At 38.3% G+C, this 23266-nt stretch overlaps 1 protein-coding gene across 2 annotated transcripts in view; it reads left to right on the top strand.

Annotated features, from left to right (window-relative positions):
• Adck5 (aarF domain containing kinase 5) overlaps positions 1 to 23266 on the top strand; it is a 458263-nt gene that overhangs the window by 349764 nt on the left and 85233 nt on the right. For both annotated transcript variants that reach the window (XM_067159689.2, XM_067159697.2), the window contains exon 8: positions 3659 to 3829. In XM_067159689.2, the coding sequence (XP_067015790.2) occupies positions 3659 to 3829 (171 nt within the window). The remainder of the gene's footprint in view (positions 1 to 3658; positions 3830 to 23266) is intronic.

Genomic DNA, 23266 nt, shown 5'->3' on the forward strand with positions numbered 1-23266 from the left:
GTTCGTATCCCACTATCGGCAGCCCTGAAAATGGTTTTCCGTGGTTTCCCATTTTCACACCAGGCAAATGCTGGGGCTGTACCTTAATTAAGGCCACGGCCGCTTCCTTCCAACTCCTAGGCCTTTCCTATCCCATCGTCGCCATAAGACCTATCTGTGTCGGCGCGACGTAAAGCCCCTAGCAAAAAAAAAAAAAAAAAAAAAAAAAAAAATTTATCTACTGATGTCATTCCACGCCATCTCTCCACTGACAGCTCGGAATATATTACTTAGTCGAGCAGCTCTTCTCCTTTCTGCCAAGTCTTCCCACCCCAAATTTTGCAACATTTTTGTAACGATACTCTTTAGTCGGAATTCACCTGTAAAAAATTGAGCTGCTTTTCTTTTGATATTTTCCAGTTCTTGAATCAAGTAATCCTAGTAAGAGTCCCATACACTGGAACCATACACTAGTTGGGGTCTCACCAGAGACTTACATGCCCTCTCCTTTACATCCTTACTACAACCTCTAAATACTCTCATAACCATGTGCAGAGATCTGTACCCTTTATTTACAATCCCATTTATGTGATTACCCCAATGAAGATCTTTCCTTATATTAACACATAGGTACTTACAGTGATCCCCAAAAGGAACTTTCACTCCATCAATGCAGTATTTAAAACTAAGGGGACTTTTCCTATTTGTGAAACTCGCAACCTGACTTTTAACGCGGCTTATCATCATACCATTGCCTACTGTCCATCTCACAACCCTATTGAGGTCATTTTGCTTTTGCTCACAAACTTGTTCATTACTCTATACAGAATAATATCATCTGAAAAAAGCCTTATCTCTGATTCCACTTCTTTGCACATATCATTGATATATATAAGAAAACATAAAGGTCCAATAATACTGCATTGAGGAATTCCTCTCTTAATTATTACCCGGGGCAGATAAAGCTTCGCCTACTCTAATTCTCTGAGTTCTATTTTCTATCAAATATAGCCACCCATTCAGTCACTCTTTTGTCAAGTCCAATTGCACTCATTTTTGCCAGTAGTCTCCTATGATCTACCCAATCAAATGTCTTAGATGGGTCAATTGCGATACAGTCTAAAGCAATCAGGTATAAGTGCCAACATAGTTGAGGATGTGTGGGATCTGGTAAATGCAGCACGGGTGAAGTTTAAGGAAACGGAGATTGTTATCAGTGGAATACTGTGTAGGAGGGATACTGACTGGAGGGTGATTGGGGATTTAAATGAGACTATGGAGTGGTATGTGGGAAACTGGAAACTCTGAGTGAGATTTCTTGATCCTAATGGGTGGGTAGGAGATAGGGATCTGTGCTCAGATGGCCTTCGCTTAAACCGCAGTGGTATGTACTGTATAAATTAGGAAATTTGTTTGGAAGGGTTATAGGGAGGTATATTCAGGGAAATGGGGTGGTCTACGGAGCGGTGATAAGAGTACAGGGATCTGGAAGTCAAGTAGGGATGACATAAAAATGTTAGTGTTGAACTGTAGAAGTATTATAAAGAAAGGAATAGAATTATGTAATTAATAGATATGTACTTCCCAGATATTGTAATAGGAGTTGAATCATGGCTGAGAAATGATATACTGGATGCAGACATTTTCTCACAGAACTGGAGTGTGTATCGTAGAGATAGGATAGGAATGGTGGGAGGGGGAGTATTAATTCCTGTGAAAGAAGAATTTGTAATCTACGAGAAAGTTAAAGATGACAAACGTGAAATTCTAGGTGTAAGGCTCATTTCTAAAAATAATAGGCAACTTGATGTCTTTGCAGTGTACATTGTAACGCTGACAATGATTCAGAATTATTTGATATGATAATCAGCTATGTGGGAAACGACATGAAAAGGAATGTGATTGTATTGGGAGATCTGAATTTACCAAATGTCAATTGGGAAGATAATGCGAATGATAGGAAGCATAACCAACAAATGGCAAATAAGTTAATACAGAAAGGACAGCTGATTCAGAAAGTGATGGAAGCAACTAGAGGGAAGAATATCCTGGATTGCTAGTAAAATCAGATGAGCTCTATAGAGAAACCAACGTAATAGATGGTATTAGTGATCGTGAAGCTGTTTGTCATAGTTAAAAATAAATGTGATAGGAAGGAAGGTCTTAAAAGTAAAACTATTAGACAGTATTATATGGCTGATAAAGCAGACATGAGGGAGTTTTTTAAAAATAACTATGATCGGTGGAGAACAGTAAATAAAAATATAAACAGTCTCCGGGATGGGTTTAAAGCAATTGTTGAGGAATGTGAAAACATGTTTGTACCTTTAAAGGTGGTAAGGAATGGTAAAGATCCATCTTATTATAATAGAGAGATAAAGAGAATAAGAAGGAGGTGCAGATTGGAAAGAAATAGAGTTAGTAATAATGGCTGTGAAAGTAAGGAGAAATTGAAGGACCTTATTGGAAATTGAATCTAGCAAAGAAGTCAGCTAAGGATAACATGATGGCAAGCATAATTGGCACTCAAACAAATTTTAGTGAAAAATGGAAGGGTATGTATAGGTACTTTAAGTCAGAAACAGGTTCCAAGAAGGACATTCCAGGAATCATTAATGAACTAGGGGAGTGTGTATGTGAGGATCTTCAAAAGGCAAAAGTACAGTATTCAGTCAGCTGTATGTAAAGATTGTTGGTTACAAGGATAATGTCCAGAGAGAGGAGGAGACTAATGCTAAAGAAGTATTAACATTTACATATGATATAACATTTACATATGACATTTACAATAAAATACAAAAGTTGAAAACTAGAAAAGTGGCTGGAATTGATAAGATTTCTGGGCATATACTAAAGACAATGGATTGGGATATATTACTATATCTGAAGTATTTATTTGCTTATTGTTTGCATGAAGGAGCTATACCAAATAAATGGAGAATTGCTATAGTAGCCCCTTTGTATAAAGGAAAGGTTGATAGACATAAAGCTGAAAATTACAGGCCAGTGAAGGACAATGTCAGTCTGGGTAGCGTTCAGCTTACAATGCCACGGCTGTGGTTGCATTGCTGTGACTTTTGCTGTAAATTAAAATAATGTCTAGTTTTAATTATTACTGAAGGCCTGCACATCTACTAGACAAAATAAAATAAAACAAAAACACCAGAACAGAGTTCAGTGTTTCAATATGGAAAGTAATATTCAAAAGGTACATGAAATATTTTACAGAACATACTCTCTGTCTGACACTGACAAGAACACGTCTGACCAGATCAGGAGACACTAGTACACTGAGAAGTAGAATTTGCTGTACTGATTTTGGTTTCAGGACATTGCATAACATCAGAAATAGTGTCTCCGTTGCCAACCTTTGAAAGTGTACACAATTCAAAAGGTATGAGGTTAGAAAAGTGAAACTAAGTCTGTTATCACTAATTGTATTCTGGTTTTCAGTTCACTAGAAACAACATACATGTTCCATTTAAAAAGAAAAACTTTCTGGATGGTGTATACCTTCCCATTGTCTGAGTTCCTGTCATGGGGGCATTCCTGCACAACTAGATTTTTCACATTTTATTTCATTTAGAAAATATTTGAGGTCACAGAGTTAGATAAGACATCCTGTATGCATATATACATAGATGTAAACACACTCATAATCATGCTGTTTTTGTTTCAGTTCTAGTTCGGAGGAACAAGAAAGGGCAAACTGAATTGGTTCTTTTAGATCATGGATTGTATGAATATTTACCATCACCTATACGCCAGTCATTGTGCAAGCTGTGGAAAGCCATTGTTTTGAACAACCATCAGGGAATGAAGCAATATTCAACTGAGTTAGGAGTTACAGGTAAAGTTGAAGTTTATTCTTCAACAAGGTTGTTTTATTTGGCATGTGGGATTTTGAACTTTTATGGGATGTATAATAGCTAGGGCTTTTCCATCCTGGTCTCCTTTTACAAGCTTATGTTAATCATCATCATCATCATCATCATCATCATCATCAATGCCCCACTCCAGTCACCCAGGTGTGGTTAAGCTTATTTTTCTTGCTTTTGTTACAATGATAACACAGGTTTTATTGGTCATATAAATGCATATCAAATATATTATTTCAGTATTATAGATCCCTCACAAGTAACCGATCGTGACAAATGAGCATTCAAAAGAAAGAGAATAGACATTAGCAGTGATGAATTGCACTCTCATTTCATAAATATCGATAATGTATTTAAAAAAGTGAGTTTTAAAAAATTGTACGAAGTGTGCGATTTGCAAATACTGTTGCTGTAGGAAAATACATGCCATCATTGCTGTCCACTTCACATTTTGGCCACCGGGATGCCTGTTTTATGTCATTATAATATTCTGTAGTTATCAGTAAAGGAAAGAATGGCAGTAAAACCAAAAATTACTTCGGGAACATTCATCACTTGCATTTGCTTCCATTCAAGTGGATACCATGAAAGTTAAAAAATCAAAGATTACATTAAGTGGTAGGTAAGACTGTCTAATATTGTACTGATGTGTGTATTCCTTAGTTCACTAGTAGTTCACCACGTGCTACTCCACCACATACTTTATGAATATGCAAGATTTCTCGCACGGGTCCCCTAGTTTTACTATATTTTTCTTATCAAGTCATATTTGACCAAAAATGGTATTAAAGAATATTTTTCATCATATTATGATTATATTTGCTGTTCCCCAAGTATATTCATCACGTCCATCTATCTTGCCATTACAAAATTATCATTGATCCAGCGCTAAGAATACCTACAGCTCCGATATCTACCTTAGTAACTCTATGAAAAACAAAATAACGTTTATCTCCTGCCACATTAAAATAAACATACTGAATTAAAATGCCCAATGTTTATTCACGGTCTGGTGGCGAAATTCCATGCCCTATCTGTAATAAATGTTGTAAGTCAATGTTAGGAGTAAATATTCACATAGGAAAAGCTCACCCTGAGAAAAGGAGAAATAAAATCATAACACAATATGCTAGTAACATGAATGTTGGGGAAAGCTTACAGTTGACAGAAGAAACCCCAATTGGCACTGATCATGAAAATGAAAATATTAATCCTATGAAGAGTTTGGAGGATAGGATTTCAAACATTATGCAGAACGGCGATGCTGATGAGCTGGAATCTTTTACTTCTGAGGTTATGCAGTTCTTTGCATATCAGGTAAATCAATTGCCTGGCACTCAACATCCTTCTGTTAGATATTACAAAATTAGAAATTTACATAATAATCATAAATATGACCATAAAACCTCTAGTAACCTACAGTGGAGGTCTTAAAAGGCAACGAGAGAGAGACAGAGGGCGTTATGCTATGAGGTAGCCCAGTATCATTTCTATAATCAGAGGCAGAAAATTGCTCGCAAAATTTTAGACAATACTACTAAGGCCTATTCCTGTAAAATCCCAATAACTTCAATTTTGGATCATTTTGAAAGGACTTTTGGTACCGAAAATAACAATTCTCCTTCTTCTCTTATGGAGAAAAGCGCTGACTTACCTACTGATATTAATATTTCAGTAAATGATGTCCATAAGGCATTGTACAACATTAAAGTTGACACCTCACCAGGCCCAGATCATATTACAGTTCTTGTATTACGGCACCTCAAGGTTACTAAATTTCTGACGTTACTCATTAACATGATGTTTCATTTTTCCTACGTACCTGCAAAACTCAAAATAGCTAGAACAATTTTAATACATAAGGGTGGAGACATAAATGATATTAAAGAATGGAGACCTATAACCATATATTCGGTGATTAGGAGAATAACTGAATGAGTACTAGATATGAGACTGCGTTCATATGTCACACTAAGTCCTGACCAGTGTGGCTTCGTGCCAGTAACTGGAAGTCATGTCAACGCTTCCCTCATGAATGGTTGCCTCCAGGATGCGAAACATAACAAAAAGGATTGTTGTGTCATTTTTTTTAGATGTCACAAAAGCATTTGACTCTATCGGACATGAACATACCAAACGATCTCTTCAACAATCTGAAATACCTCCAAACTTATGTAGACTAATTGAAGCATTTCTTACAAAGAACACAGTTCAAGTGGAAGGTGATCATAAGAAATCAAAACCCATCAAAATTAAGTGTGGCATATCTCAAGGGTCCCCTATCTTACCATTGCTGTTTAATTTAGCAATCAATACTGTAATACAAAATCCCACTGACCATGTGCCAATGCTATGGCTATATTTTATCTGATGATCTAGTGCCGTTATCCTCATTTGCTTTTGTAGATGACCTAGTCAGACTCAGCAAAACAGAAAGTGATGCTACTACCTTGTTAAATTTAACAGAAAGCAGTTTTGCAGAAATTGGTTTACAAATCCATCCTCTTTAAAGCAAATGTTTAATCCTGAAGAAAGGAAAATTAACTGAAAGAAATGTCACTGCACTCGAAGGATCAGTAATCCCATCGATAAAAGCAAACATTGGGGGAATGAAGTATTTAGGAATTGACTTCAACAACGAAATTTCTCTTACAGACAAAAACTAATAGCACAATAAATTTGACTTAATTTATCTGGTAAAAAACAAATCTTCTAAAAGTGGAGCAAAAGATCAAGGTTATTAACAAGTTTGTTTGGCTGGGTTTGATCTATCCTCTACAATGTGCCTCTCTGACACAACTGTTAAGCGCCTTTCTTAAAGAACTGGACAAAATTATAAGAAGTTATGTAAAAGAAATAATGATACTGCCAGATGATACTCGAAATTCGATGCTGTATAGTGCCAGAAAGTTAAGGATGGGAATAATTTGCCCAGAATGGGAAGTCAGTATACAGCATTACAATATTTGTAATCGCTCACTCCATATTCAGGACGTTCATCTACCATACATAAGGAAATTACCTGAAGAATGAGATATGGCACTCTACAGACTTGACATACAAAAAGAAAGTCTTCCCCAAAGATTGAGGGAAGAAAACTACACGTGAAATTATGAGAAATCGATCCTTTCAGTCATGTTGTCAGCTACCACATAAAGGAAAAAGAGTAGTGTTAATATTCAGGCTGCCCAAAAGCAAACTCCTAAATGACTCATAAATCACCTCTGTCCTCTTCCGAATACATAAATGCAGTGAAGATGTCATGCAACCTCACCGCAGTCAGGTCGGTTCCTGGTAGGTCATTCAACACAGCCCGTTGCCGCCAAAATGGCTGCAACAAGGTAGAAACCCTTGGACATGTGCTGGGATTCTGCCGGAGCACTGAGCTAATGTGCAACCATCGCCACCGTCGTGTAAGAACGTCGATTGTTCAAGGCTTGAGACAGCGTGGATGGGAGGTGCACGAGGAGGTTCACTGCATCTCTACCAATGACTAATCGAAGGGTTGACATCATAGCCATCAACAGAAAGGACATTAAAGCAATGGTCTTAGATCCCACCATTCACTTCGAAAGAGACCTAAATCAGGCTCGGAATGTGGACCTAGAAAAGCAAGCTATTTATGTTCCATGCTTGCCTTACCTGTCATCAAGTACAAAATACCTATTGATCGGTGGATTGTCAGAGGCCTGCTATTCGGAGCAAGAGGCACCCTCCCTAGTCAGACATCAACCTTCCTTCAAAATTTGAAAGTTCCCTTCTGCGAGTTAGAAAAAATAGTAAAACAGATCCTGAGGGACTCTCTGCAAATCATTCATTTCCATCTGTACCTGAGAACGTGATTAACATTCCTCCCCCACTAACCTTGGAGAAAAGAAGATAACAGCATTTACGATTAAATTTCCATTTTTTGATATTTTTAAACTCCATTGAAATTGTAACTGTATTCCGGATCTGAATGGTCCCTCTCATTAGAGGACCGATGATTTATTTCTTTAATAAATCTCTCTCTCATTTGTTTTGTGCTGATAATGCCAAGTGATTTTGTTTCTGTGTGGTTATTTTGGATTTCCATTCCTTAGAAATATTTTGTGTTAAAATGACTATCTATCTATTTATTTATTTATTTATTTATTTATTTATTAATGAATTAATTAATTGCGCAGTTGTACATGAGTATATTATGGTTATACTTTTGATCACTTAATTTAGGAAACTTAATTATTGAAGGTGTGGGTTTTTTTTGAGCAGTAAGTTGTCAAAACAGTAAGGCATATGGCTGGTTTGTTACTGATTGACCTCACCTACGCTCCTTTCACCCCTCCCAAACATTCACTATTTATCGATTCCAACTTCGCTGTTGCTAGGTGGTAATTCTGAGCAGCTGTGAGAGCATTAGTTATGCAGAGGGCATATGTTGGCTATTTTCTCTTTTCTTCCTTCACCATCCTTTCATCTTTACAGTGAAGAGTGAATTCAAATAAGTTCATTTTATTGGTCATAGAAATGAATGTAATCTGAGAATGGAATTTTTAAATATTTTATGCGGTGAAACAGTAAACTTAGACACAATACATGAAATCCTAAGAACATAAAAAAGAACATGCACTTCCTGGTTTAGATGCTAGGATGCACTGAAGTCATCGTGGAGGAGTAAATATATTTGGTTGTAATGCCTGTTTCGAGGAATCCCACCAGTGTCACTTCGAAGGTGGGTCCGCATGGTTGGAGGCTGGCATGCTTCAAGGATCTTCCATTCACTTTGATGCTGGCTGTGGAAGGAATGGTCATGGTGACAAATTTGGAAAGCATTGAGGTTAGAGTGATCCTAAATAATTTCAATAAAATAAAACAAACTGCTACAATGGCATACTACAGGAAGAAGGGAAAATAAAATCAAAGTGCCTTATTCTAACCTGGATGCGGCAACCTTGTCATTGCCCCCAGCTATGCCAAGGGCCAATGATCTATTATCCTTAGCCAGAGTTTACTTGTGGTAGGGTGGTCAGTTTCATTCCACTCGTTGTCTAGCCTACAGCATGTGGCTGTTCATTGAAGTGCTAACCACCGGGTGAATGGCTACGCTGTGTGGGTAACCTAGCTGTCAGTTTCCATTTAGGAGATGGTGGGTTTGAACCCCACTGTTGGCAGCTCTAAAGATAGTTTTATAAGTTCCTGAACCATGGGCAATGGCTGTGTGGCTTAGTAAGTGGTCCTAAGTGTTGGGATATCAGCTGCTATATAATGGGAGTGAGAATCATAGGTCCTGTGGCAGGCCATTGGACTTCAAATCTGCTTCATACAACCTCCTTCTTACTGTCTTTTTGCTGATGTTTGTGCCCCGTACTTGCTGCACACAATTTCTGGCCTCCACAGCTGTTGTGTGTCGATCGTGAAGAACTTTCATTGTGTTGAAATGATCATTGCCCTCAGTAGTGCTTTTTCTACGACCAGAACTGGATCTCCTGGTGTAGGCATTGTCCTTTCTGTACCTTTTAACATTTCTGTACATGTTAAAACAAGACTTGCCTATAACGTCTGCTACGTAGCATATACTGCTCCCATCCTCCACTAATGCCATGACCCTTGCTGCGTTTTCAGGCGAAAGAGCCATTATGACCTGACTTAGAGGTGAAACTAACTGCTGTAGACAAGCCGTAATGTTCACAAAAATAAGCGGTACGAGAATTCATACCAACAAACCTTAAGACCGCTGTTTGTGGTTATTCTTGTCAAAAGGTGGGAATCGGCAGTAATGGTGTTGCGATTGTCACGATCAGTAATGTTTATCAGTTATTGCACTGAAAGGTTTCAAATGGACTAACATTAAGTTTTGTCTGAAATACGTACTTTTCCGCTTTTTTGCCAGTGAGTGAATATATAAAATTGTCTGTCTTTACTTTTTGAATATTATCCTGATACTTCATTTTTATACTGGACAGGACTAGTAATAGCCCATGACAGGTTCACTTTAATTTTTGGTCTGTCTGTCTGTCTGTCTGTCTGTCTGTCTGTCTGTCTGTCTGTCTGTCTGTCTGTCTGTCTGTCTGTCTGTCTGTCTGTCTGTCTGTCTGTCTGTCTGTCTGTCTGTCTGTCCGTCCTTGTCTGCTCCAGCATCACAGGAAAATGGATTGAGGAATTTTCGTGAAACTTGGTATTTAAGTTTAGGATATGAATGAGTGGGCTCAAACTTTTCTGTCCTAACTTTTTACTGATACAATAAAAAATAATGGAATATCGGTGATAGTTGTCTGAAACTTTTAAGTCCAAGAGCCAATAACTAACTCTATGGAGATCATACCGGCAATGTTTTAAATACTTTATACATCTCTCTGTTTGCATTTTTTTAATATTATACCTGCTACTTCATCTTTATACCAGAAGAAAGAGATTAGATCTGAAAAGGATGAAACTGCTCAGGCCCAGATAGATCCAGGACACGGCTACGTCATGACAAGCTGCTGACAGGCAGAGGCTGTCCACCTGTGTGCCTCAAAATCTCAGCAGCAACATGAGGGGTCAACAGACATGTAATCATGCACATGCTAAGAGATAATTTCATCAACACCGAATACAACAGCTACTTGTATCTAAAAGTTACATCTTTTAAATTTCACTTATGTATTTGGAAATTTTTATGTGTGTTTGGAAAAGACCTCCTTACAGTTAGAACATGCATTTTGACAGTAATCACAGTCAGTTGCTAATTAAAAGCAGAAGGTTATATTTGTTTTCTATTTTCAAACAGAAATAGAAGTGAAAAATATTATTTTAGAAGTGAACACTGCCATTTGATAATCAAAATTAGATGATATTTGTTTTCTAATTTTGAACAGATTTTTATAAAATGCAAAAGGTTTATTTGATGCAAAAAGTTTATTTCAACAGCCATCGCTATCACATGTTCAGTCATCAACCAATAAAAATATGCCCTAGTCATCAATATAACATATCTTTTCAGATAAATATGCTTTATTACTATCTGGCAATATGCATTTATTAATAAGAAATAAGCACTTGTCTTTATTTTGTTTCTTTGCTGTTACACAATAAGAAATACTGTGAAGGATCCACATTATGGAAAATATTAACATTAGTTCCACAATCCCATCCACACCATTCTACTGTTTATATGTAGCAGGGCAAGTGCCTAACTTCCAAAAGATCTTATCTGTGTTGATTGTGTCTGCCAGTCACATAAACATGGTGGAAATAATAAAATATTAGCTTTGTCTTCAACTGTATACACACTTCCCCTCAAGATCCTTTAATGATATCTTGTATAGAGGAGTTAAAAATAGTCCAGTTTGATGAAGTTGATTATTCTTCCAGCATTACTCTGTTTTCAGAGTGGGTAAGAATGACTTGTAATTCTGACATCGCGGTGATAGTAATCACAGCACATCCATTTTGTATACTTTAGCTAAATAGTATGGCAGGTGCATCAGTATGTAAGGGAGGGTCTTCGAAGAAGCAATTCTGTCTGGCTCCAGTGCGAGTGACATCACCAAATTATACCTGATACTTCGTCTTTATACCAGAAGAAAGAGATTAGATGTAAAAAGGATGAAACTGCATAAGCCCAGATAGATCCAGGACACGAGTACATCATGACAGGCTTGCTTCTGTACAACCAGTTATGGATAAACCTGAAACACAAGGCCAGCCTTCTCTGCTACCACCTCTGATGTCGTTCCATTATCTCATTGGAGGCCTCCCCAGCTGTGTAAGAAAGAATGAGAAGACTAATTCGAAGCTGTCGGATTCAAGGGAGTTCTGGAGGTTTCTCCTTTCGTGAGGCATCTGTAAAGGCCAGCCTCCCTAAAAGAGGCATGCCAAATTAGTTCCAGCAGTTCAGTTTGAGCTCATTCAGTTAGCGAGGAAATTCGAATCGTGCTATAATCACGGGTTCAGTGGAGTGAAGCTGAGCGCCGAGGAATAACTGAAGAAGACTGTCGCACGTGCGTGCGTGCGTGCGTGTGTGTGTGTGTGTGTGTGTGTGTGTGTGCAAACTCCTAAATATGTACAGACCTGTGTGACTACGTTGCGTTGCACGTGCATCAACTGTGGACTCTGCAGTCATTAAGTTGTTGTGTGAATTTATTCATGATCTGCCCTAGGATGTAAGTAACAGTTATAGGAGTGTGTGTAGTGTAAATGCTTTATAGCTCATAGGTGTCAGGGTGAAATACTAATGTGAATGAGCTGTGAGAAAAAGAGAGATAAGAGAGCTAATTAGAGTAATTGTGTGACTGTAAATGTATAGCAGTTGGTGACATATAATAAATCTTAGAGTAAACACCATCAGTCATGCATTTATCTACCTACTACCTGCCTACAATTTATAATTGGCGTCAGAACCAAGGTTGACTGGTAGCATACTTTGTAGTTGTTAGAAACTTCTATTGAGTAGGAAAATGGATGCTGACAACCTCCAAGCTCTTTTCAGTAAGCTCTGCCAACTCAAAAATAAGGTAGAGGTAAGGGTGTATTCTGCCCAAAGGCAGGTACAAACCTCCACAGACGTGTTCCTGAGCCAGAGTTTATGTACGGTAGGGTGGCCAGTCCTTTCAGCTCCTCCATTCCCTTACCCCCCACCAACAGCACGTGGCAATCCATCCAAATTATAACCATGTCCAATGTTGCTTAACTTTGGAGATCTCACAGGATCCGGTGTATCAACACAGCTACGGCCATTGGCCTCAAAAGTAAGATCACAAGGAAATTCAAGAGTGAACTTAAATCTAGTCAAAATGAATTTGAAAGTAAACTCAAATCTAATCAGGACTAGCTTGAAAATAAGATTGTGGATGAACTCACATTGGAATTAAGTTAAGTAATATTATGTCAGGAGGAAATCAAGTGTGAACTGAAATCAGAACTAAATGAAATTGAGGGTGGACAATTTAAATTAGAACAGGAATCAAAACAAATTTAAAGACTGACATTATTCAGGACATCAACAAACTGGATAAAAATCAATTTAAAGCAATGCCCAGGTTGTGGAATCCAGAGTTTGAGACCTGAGGGAGAAAGTGTGTGCATTGCGTGGAAGAGTGATGGCCATAGAGACTTGTCCTAAGCCCATCAGCAGCGACGGCAGCCCAGCACCGCGAATGTGAAAACCCCTTGCTATCAAAATACGATGGGCGATGGGACCACTTCTTGGAGGACGTTCCAGATCTAGTTGGATCTGCTTGTGAGCACAATGGTTGGATGTCGTAGCACAGGGCTGTGCACCTGATCACCAGGTTACATGGGCAATCAGCGGAGGTATTACACAGCCTCCAACTGGGTACCACCTATGAGGAGATTATGGAAGCGTACTACGGGCGATATGGTGACCACCAGCTGGCATCTGCCTACCGATTCCAACTAAAGAAGAGGACCCAGCGCGCGGTAGAGACAACATCTGAGGGTAGCCATCGACAGGATGGAAGCCCACTGTGACATGAGGGCAAACTCTGCAGATTTCCAAAAAGGTGACCAGGTTTGGCTGTACCATCCTGTGTGGACGAGAAGGAAGTCACTGAAGCTTCAGTCACCCTGCAAGGGCCCATATACTGTCATCACTAGGATCAATAATGTCATTTAAAGGATCTGGCAGCCTCCCTGAGGGAAGAAACAGTTGTCTATCTGGATCTCCTAAGCTGCCTTAAAAAGGGAGCAGTGTGGCAGGGCTGCCATTTTGTACAGCAGGGCTTTCAGAGGAGCAGTTCAGTCTGGTTGCAGTGCGAGTGGTATCACCTAGTAGAACCCACTTGCTCACTTTTGTATAACCAGTCGTGGATGAGCCGGATGCGCAAGGCCAGCCTTCTTTGCCACCACCTCTGATGTTTCCCCATTATCTCATTGGAGGCCTCCCCGGTGGTGTAAGAAAGAACCAGAAGGCAAACCTAAAGCTTTTGGATTCCAGATTCCAGGGAGTTCTGGAGGCTTCTCCTTTTATGAGGCATCTGGAAACACCAGCCTGTCTTTAAAGGCATGCCAGATTAGTTCCAGCGGTTCAGTTTGAGCTCAGTCAGCGAGCAATTGAGAGTCGAAGAGTGCTACAGTCACGGGGTTCAATGGAATGCAGCTGAGCTATGAGGAATAACTAAAGAAGACTGTCATGTATATGAACTCTGAACCGTGTGCAGACCTGTGTGAATGTGTTGTGCATGCATAAACTGTGGACTGTGCTGTCGCTAAGTTCTTCAGTGAATTTGTTCATAAACTGCCCTAGGGTGTGAGTGACAGTTACAGGAGTGTGCGTAGTGTAACTGCTTTAGCTTATAGGTGTCAGAGTGAAATACTAATGTGACTGAAGTGGGGGAACTCAGAGAAATAGAGCGCTAACTAGAGTGATTGTGTGACTGTGTAAATGTATAGCAATTAGTGATAGATAGTAAATGTTAGAGTAAATGCTATTGGTTATGTATTTATTTACCTGTTACCCACCTACACACTACAATAGCTTCTTTCTCAATATTTAATGGAAGCAGCTCTGCCAGTGTAAAATCTATCAGTCTTTGCAGATTAATTCATTTTAGAGCAAATTGAAAAACTTTCTAACAAATGATTTGTTCAGGCCGGGTTTTGAAAAAAGAAAACTGGCTATTAAATTTTCATTTATTAACTGACTATAGTTAAGGCAACAAAAATTATGGAACTTTCTCTGTATAGGATATCATTAATAGAATTCAGAGGATATGTGCCATTTAAAAAATGTGTACTGGAAAAACAAAACCTTGTGTTGATTTTTTCACTGCATTTGAGATGTGGGGTTTGGAGCATATTTCATCACTGCACAAAAGTATAATTACTATTCTGTTGGTTCTCTTAGTTTTATTTTAGTTTTATTATAGATTTTCCATATTCTTGTATTATCAGTACTTGCACTTGTGTATGGAATACTCCTTACAAGTAATATGTTTTTATTTTTGTGTCAGCCTTTTCTGTTTGTATTGGGTCGTAGGAATACCGTGGCCCAATTTGAATCTTGGCCTAGGGTGTAGGGCTGGATGCCCTCCCGGCCATCATGAACCAGGCTTAATGAATATCCATACTTTGAAATTGAGTATTGACTCTTGGCTAAATATTAAGGATAGCCAAAAAATAGCAAGTGCATAATTATGACAACATAACTTTGTGCATTTCTTTTTAAAAACATTTTTTACTTGCTAATGTTTGAAGAAATTTGCTGTCTTCATTTAGACATATGAAAAAACAATATCAAGTTTTTGGTGTCTAAAACACACATGCTTAAAGTAAATACAAAATTTTAATATTCCACCTTCTCAATACTAAAAAATAATTTGATGTTTTTACAAAAACATTACAATAATATTAATAGGTACTAGTTTTGGTCCACTGTGGACCATCATCAGCCTAGCCAAATTACAACAGTAAAAGACATAGTGATAAAATAAAGTAAAATAATGTGGAGAAATGAGAGAGGATCTAGAAGGATGGGATGGTGGTGGAATGACAGACAAAAGTGAAAAACCGTATTTGCGAATTATGATAAAAGTAACAGAAGTGTTCATATTGACAAGTAAAATCTTTGTGATGTCACGTAAAAACTCTTGATGAGATAGTCTTTGGTTGGCAGTTACTCCTGTGTTGCACAATTAAAATACATATACATATACTTAGTTATATATTTTAATTGTGCAACACAGGAGTAACTGCCAACCAAAGACTATCTCATCAAGAGTTTTTACATGACATCACAAAGATTTTACTTGTCAATGTGAACACTTCTGTTACTTTTATCATAATTCTCAAATACGGTTTTTCACTTTTGTCTGTCATTCCACCACCATCCCATCCTTCTAGATCCTCTCTCATTTCTCCACATTATTTTACTTTATTTTATCACTATGTCTTTTACTGTTGTAATTTGGCTAGGCTGATGATGGTCCACAGTGGACCAAAACTAGTACCTATTAATATTATTGTAATGTTTTTGTAAAAACATCAAATTATTTTTTAGTATTGAGAAGGTGGAATATTAAAATTTTGTATTTACTTTAAGCATAGTCTCAACTCAATACGGAACCTAACAATGAAGTTTATTACTTTGAATAAAACACATATTCTATTAAAAGGTCTTGGTATGTCTTATAATATGGACAGAAAATGTATTCACTAAATATCCATCTTTGTTCATAGCAGAGATACTTACGGAAGATCGGTATAAAGTTCAATTATTTTATTAAACAGTAGGCTACATGTTTGAAGTGATGTGACCAGCATCACATTATAGCAATGATATCTTATTGCCCCTCCCCTGCAAACCATGTGACCTTGCTGCGGTGGGGAGGCTTGTGTGTCCCAATGAGGCAGATATCCAAGCCGCAGGTGCAACCATATCGGATGAGTATCTGTTGAGAGAACAGACTAATGAATGGTTCATCGAAAATGGGGCAGCAGCCTTTTGGAAGTTGCAGGGGCGGCAGTCTAGATGATTGACTGATATGGCCTTGTAATAATACTCAACATGGTTTAGCTGTGTTGATACTGCTACACTGCTGAAAGCAATGGGAAACTACAGCCGTAACTAACTCCCGTGGACATGCAGCTATGTCTGTACGAGTGATGTTCTGATGATGGCTTCCTCCCAGGTAAAATATTCCGGAGGTAAACTAGTCCTCCATTCGGATCTCTGGGTGGGGACTACACGAGAGGGGGTGATCATCAGGAAGATGGATACTGACATTCTACGAGTCGGAGCGTGGTATATTAGAAGTTTGATTTTGTGTTGATAATTCGGTAGTCGCCTGGGGCAAAAATCCTGTTCTTCCTGCCAACGTGATATCTTATTGCCCCTCCCCTGCAAACCATGTGACCTTGCTGCATCTAACTTTAGTCTATCCGCCTCCCTTTCCAGATTCTCTAACTTACCACAACGATTCAGTCAGTTGAGAAGTAACTTACTTGTCAATGTAGTACTAGGTAGATCTGACTGTTCTGGCAGCTCCTGCCTGACTAATATTTCTATTCCTGGTGAGGGTAACAGCACAGACGCTTAAGGATCAACGAAACCCCTCTCCCCCTCCACACCCCACCCCTCCTCTACCGCACAAGGATAACACCAGCAATAGAAACGTTAGGCAGGAGCTTTCAGAACAGTCAAATCTACCTAGCACTACCTTGACAAGTAAGTTACTTCTTAATTGACATATCAACTACTTGAAGTTTCTTGTCAATATGCGTGCTTCAAATACTAATTTTAACTTCTAGTTTAATTCATTACAGACAATATCCCTCTCAAAGGCTAATATTCACATCTATAAGTAGGACTATTCACACATGACTGTTCGTAACATCAAGGACACAATTTCACAATTAAGCAGCAGCCTCAACTTGGAATCGTGACACCGCTTTACACGACAGAAAACATAAATCATTTTTTAAAATTACAACTTTTTAATAACAACAGTCATCTTATCTCATTTATTCTTAAATATCCAGCTGTTGTTTATAATTAATTGACAATGATTTTATAAAGTTCAGGTACAGAACATTTAGGATTTATGTACCCCAAGAAGATTACACTCTTTACTCAAGACTGTTACTAACCCAATGATCTGCAGGTTATTATGAAGAGGATCCATTTTAGCTTTGGACTTCCTTAGAATCTAAAAATGTGGCATTTTTTAATATTATAATTGTAGCATGTTAACTTTAAGATGTTTTTAATGTGTAATGTAATTTTCATTGTAATCCATGTAGGTAATGTTTCAGACATTTGACCGTAAGGTTACCTACAGGCTGATGATGCCCTTAAAAAAGGGCGAAACATGTCCCTGAGAAGTGTATATAGTATTATATAGCAGGGGTGGCCACTAACGTTACTTCTGGGAGCCGCAAATTTAGGAGACAACAAATTGGGAGCATGTTTAGAATTGATTTCTTCAGCACAGCACATGACTGCCTATACGTGAACGCGACTGGCTTCACCTCATGACACTGGCTCACTGACACACTCTCCCGCTCAAAGCACTATCAAATGGAAGGCGCCGGAACTATCTTCACCTCCCATGTCTTACCACTGACCTACAGCGCTAATAACGTTAAGCCGCACATCACTGTTACTGACTGACGCCAGCCGCGAGATGTCGTTAGATTCCATTAATTATATCATTTAATTTAACTCTAAGGTTGGTGTCAAGAGCCGCACAAGACTGACTCAAGAGCCGCATGCGGCTCGTGAGCCTCGTTGTGGCCAGCCCTGTTATATAGATTTCATCCACGTAGCACGTGGCTTGTATTGAATAGGTGGTGATAATATAATAAATTATTTTTGTGATAATTTGCTTATGATCTTAGAGGATCAAATTAAGAAGGACAAGCCCACATACATGGTGTTCATAGATCTAGAAAACGCATTCAATAATGTTGATTGGACCAAGCTATTTAAGATTCTGAAAGTGATTGGGATCAGATACCGAGAGCAAAGAATTATCTACAATCTGTATAAAAATCAGTCTGCAGTGATAAGTATCGAGGGCTTTGAAAAAGAAGCAGCAATCCAGAAAGGAGTGAGGCAAGGCTGCTGTTTGTCCCCCCTTCTTTTCAGTGTTTACATAGAACAGGTAGTAAAGGAAATCAAAGAGGAAATTGGAAAGGGAATCACAATCCAAGGAGAAGAAATCAAAAGCTTGAGATTTGCGGATGCTATTGTTATTTTATCTGAGACTGCAGAAGATCTCGAGAAGTTGCTGAATGGTATGGATGAAGTCTTGGGTAAGGAGTGCAAGATGAAAATAAATAAGTCGAAAACAAAAGTAATGGAATGCAGTCGAACGAAGGCAGGCGATGCAGGAAATATTAGATTAGGAAATGAAGTCTTAAAGAAAGTAGATGAATATTGTTACTTGTGTAATAAAATAACTAACAATGGCAGAAGTAAGGAAGGCATAAAATGCAGATTAGCACAAGCAAGAAAGAACCTTCTTAAGGAATTTGCTCAATTCAAACATTGATACAGGAATTAGAAAGATGTTTCTGAAGACTTTCATCTGGAGCGTGGCATTGTATGGAAGTGAAATATGGATGATAACTAGCTCAGAAAGAAATAGAAGCTTTTGAAATGTGGTGTTACAGAAGAATGCTGAAGGTAAGATGGATGGATCGAATCACGAATGAAGAGATACTGAATCAAATTGGTGAGAGGAGATCGATTTGGCTAAATTTGACGAGAAGAGGAGATAGAATGATAGGACACATCTTAAGACACCCAGGACTTGTTCAGTTTGTTTTTAAAGGAAGTGTAGGCGGTATGAACAGTAGAGGTAGACTAAAGTATGAATATGACAAGCAGATTAGAGCAGATGTAGGATGCAATAGTGACGTAGAAATGAAAAGTTTATTACAGGCAGGGTGGCATGGAGGGCTGCACCAAACCAGTCTATGGACTGATGACTCAAACAACATCTTATTTCCAGTGGAAAAAGCCTTGCAAGATAGATAAAGATCAATTGGTCAGATGTTGTGCCTCTAAATCACAAATAGTTACAGTGATTAATTAGGAGAGTCAAAACCAAACCTGTTGAGTTTTGGTTCTTGCTCATCTTCTCACAATGAAGTAGATGTGGGTAATGCAAGCTGTTGTAAAAATTTATGACAACATAATTTAACTTGTATATTTATTTTTATATTCCCTTCAGTTAAGGTATCAAATACTGCACCAAAAACAAATATTCTCTCTTTCATTACCAACTAAATGCTCTGTATATCTCAGAGAGAAAAAAGAAAGAACTTTTGTGTTTGCTGTTCGGTGTCTTGAATTATGTTTTTGTAATTCCTGTTATGTTAACTAGAATCTTACACCACTCCCTCTCCAGTACCACAGTTACCACACATAACATTAACTTCAAACACATTGTAGAACTATCATCTATATACAATATTGTCGAAGTATTTAGCAGGAAACTTGACTGTTCTCCTCCTTCGAGACTTAGTGAACAACTTTTTTTTGTTGGTATTATGTAGCAGGTGTGATGTTCTACCAGGACAACAAGGTCCATGTGACACTGATGGCTGTGTTTCTCTGCCAGTTATAGGGGTTTCCTCACTTGCTGTTGAAATATGTGCTGATTTCAGGCAATCAATAGAAATGTTCACAGTCTTGTTTCTTATGTTGACAACAAAATATTTGCCAGTTTTGGACACTACCTTGAAGGAGCCTTCATATGGAGGCTGTAAAGATTTCTTTACTCTGTCCACTCTCAAGAACGCATGTGTACAGTCACTTAAGTTTTTGTGGATGAGCACAGTTTTTGAATTTTTGTGTTTCATTTCCATGGGTCATAGTTGTTGCATCTGCTGCTGAAGGTTGGAAACAAAGGTTTCAGATTCAACTTTAGTTTTGGGTTCATTGAAGAATTCACCTGGAATGCTGTGTGCTACAGCATCATAGTTAATGGTAGTTTTAGTGTGCCATATATCATCTGTGCAATTGAACTGTAAAGTCCTCCCAGAGTGAGGCACATAGACCTAGCAACACTGTAGGAAGGGTGTCCATCTACTTGATAGAATTGTGGGCTCTTATAGCTGTTTTAATTGTCTGGGACAAGCGTTCGACTTTTCCATTGCATTGTGGATGATAAGGTGTTGCATGTTTAAGTTTTATACCACACACTGCAGGAAGTTCCTTGAATGGTTGACCCTTTAATTGCCTGCCATGATCTGTGATTAGATTAGCTGGAACTCCAAATCGTGTCACCCAGTGGTTATAAAATTACCTATTTGGTTACCGTTTCTGCTGTGATTTTTGTCATTGGTATCACTTCCATCCAGTTTGTGTAGTGATCTATGCATGTTACACAACAGAGGTAGCCATCAGAAGGTAAAAGCAGGCCAATAATGTTGATGTGAACTGTGTTGAGCCTATCAGCCAGATTAATTTACTGGTCATAAGAGAAACAGTTGTTTATATTCCTGGGTGTGTCATGTTGTGAATTTGGAGAAAAAACTGTTTGCAGAATTCCTTTGGAAGGTATGGCCTAATTTTGTTGGTTGAAGTATCACACCACAATATCTTTCGAGATGGGAATGGGTAACTCTTCCACACCAGAGACTGATTTTCCTTTTTGAATTGAGTGAATTCACTGTCTTATGGAGGCTGTCTTCACATTGGCCTTCAGCTACAGCATCATAGCCGATGGTAGTTTCAGTTCATGAGAGGTGATCTGCCACAGCGATGTCTTTTCCACTGATGTGCTGGATATTTGTTTTGAACTGAGAAATATATTTTAGATGGTGCTGTTGACGTAGTGATTGCCTTCTTATTTTTCTGTTAAAATGCAAATATCAATGGTTCGCCTGTGTATATTATAAACTCTCTTCCTGCTGAGAAATGTTTAAATTGTTTTATAGAGAGATAGATTCCCAATAGTTTATGATCATAGGTGTTGTGCTTCATTCAGCTTCTTTGAAAAGAATCCTATAGGTTTCCATCCTTGTTCCTCATATTGTTATAATACACCGCCAACAGCAAAATCACTTGCATCCACCATCACGGACAGGTTACATGGAGGATTAGGATTTGTGAGCATTGCTGCATTTCCTAAATTGTCCTTACATTTTTCTAGATTTTTGAATAGCTTGAGTCCATGTAATTTTTTGTTTGTCTCTATTCTTGGCACCTCGGAGATATTTGCGCGAAACAGCCTGTGTCTCTGCTGCATCCTTACGGTATCTGCAATAAAAATTAACAGTGTCCAGAAATACATGAAGTTCATGTATTGTCTCTGCCAACTTGTGGTCGATGATAACTTTCACTTTATCAGGAATAGGTCTTGAGCTTTGTGGTGTAATCCAATGTCCCAAGAATTCACGATTTTCTACTCCAAGGACTGATTTACATGCATTAATATACATACATTATCATTATAGACTGTTATGCCTTTCAGCGCTCAGTCTGCAAGCCTCTGTGAATTTACTAAACGTCGCCACAATCCTCGATTTGCCACTAGTGTTGTGGCCTCATTTAGTTCTATACCTCTCATCTTTAAATCGCTAGAAACCGAGTCTAACCATCGTCGTCTTGGTCTACCTCTACTTCTCTTACCCTCCACAACAGAGTCCATTATTCTCCTAGGTAACCTATCCTCCTCCATTCGCCTCACATGACCCCACCACCGAAGCCAGTTTATGCGTACAGCTTCATCCATCGAGTTCATTGCTAAATTAGCCTTTATCTCATTCCGAATACTCTCCTGCCATTGTTCCCACCTGTTTGTACCAGCAATCATTCTTGCTACTTTCATCTCTGTTACCTCTAACTTATGAACAAGATATCCTGAGTCCACCCAGCTTTCACTCCCGTAAAGCAAAGTTGGTCTGAAAACAGACCGATGTAAAGATTAATATACAGACGAAATTTATTTTAAACACAATCTTGAGATACATGCGGTGTTCCTCCATATTTTTTGAAGCAACTGAACAGTCATTCAGATAAGGAAAAATGTTCATGCCTCGAAAAACTTCATTTATGAAGTGTTGGAAGGTACTTAGTGCATTCCGAAGTACAAATGGCATTCCATAGAATTCACATAGCCCAAATGGAGAACCTATAGCGGTTTTGGGCTTGTCTTCTTCCAGGACCGGAATTTGAAAACATGTAAAGATTGATTTTTTTTACCCTTCAGTATATGCTGAAAATCATCAATTCGTGGAATTGGATATTGATCTGGAGTGGTTGGGGCATTCAGTCTTCTAATCACTACATGGTCGCATAGTTCCTTTTTTTTGGAACCAGATTGAGATGGTAGAGTTACACCATTATTCTGCATAAACTGGAATTTCTTTTTGGCTATTGTAAGCTTTTGAGGACCCAGTTGCTTTGGATGGATATCATGTTTGATATCTGAAGGTATCCAATTAGGTTTAGTTAATTCAGGATACTTAGCCAGTAAATCTGCAAATTTCTGAGTTTTTGACATGGTGCTAACAATTGTCTGCTGTGATTGGCATGACTTCACTTCAGATGGAAAGTTTGGCCTTGCCATCAACTAATTGTTTTTTACTGAGGTCAAGTAGCAAATTAAACTTCAAAATCAGCACCTGAAATACCCTTGTTAGTTTATACAACAGTGAAAGGCCACTGAAACTGGTGATGGAATTCTAAATTAATGTTTAGTGTTTTCACTCCATATGTGGATATTTCAGTGCCATTGGCTGCAAATAATTTGAAATCAGAATCAGAAATTTTATTGCCACTAGTGGTAGGAATAATGGACACATAGGCTTCACTGACTACTAGAAGATGCAAATCCGTGTTTTTATCTTATACAAACAAGCAGGATTTTTAGCAATCTGATATTATATTTTCATTAGCGGATTTGCTGCTAACTCTACTACTATTTTGGTTTTTTTTTTTTTTTTATCCTTCCACGAGCACGGAAATTTACACTTGT

Source organism: Anabrus simplex, chromosome 1 (assembly GCF_040414725.1).
Source record: "Anabrus simplex isolate iqAnaSimp1 chromosome 1, ASM4041472v1, whole genome shotgun sequence".
Lineage (NCBI taxonomy): Eukaryota > Metazoa > Arthropoda > Insecta > Orthoptera > Tettigoniidae > Anabrus > Anabrus simplex.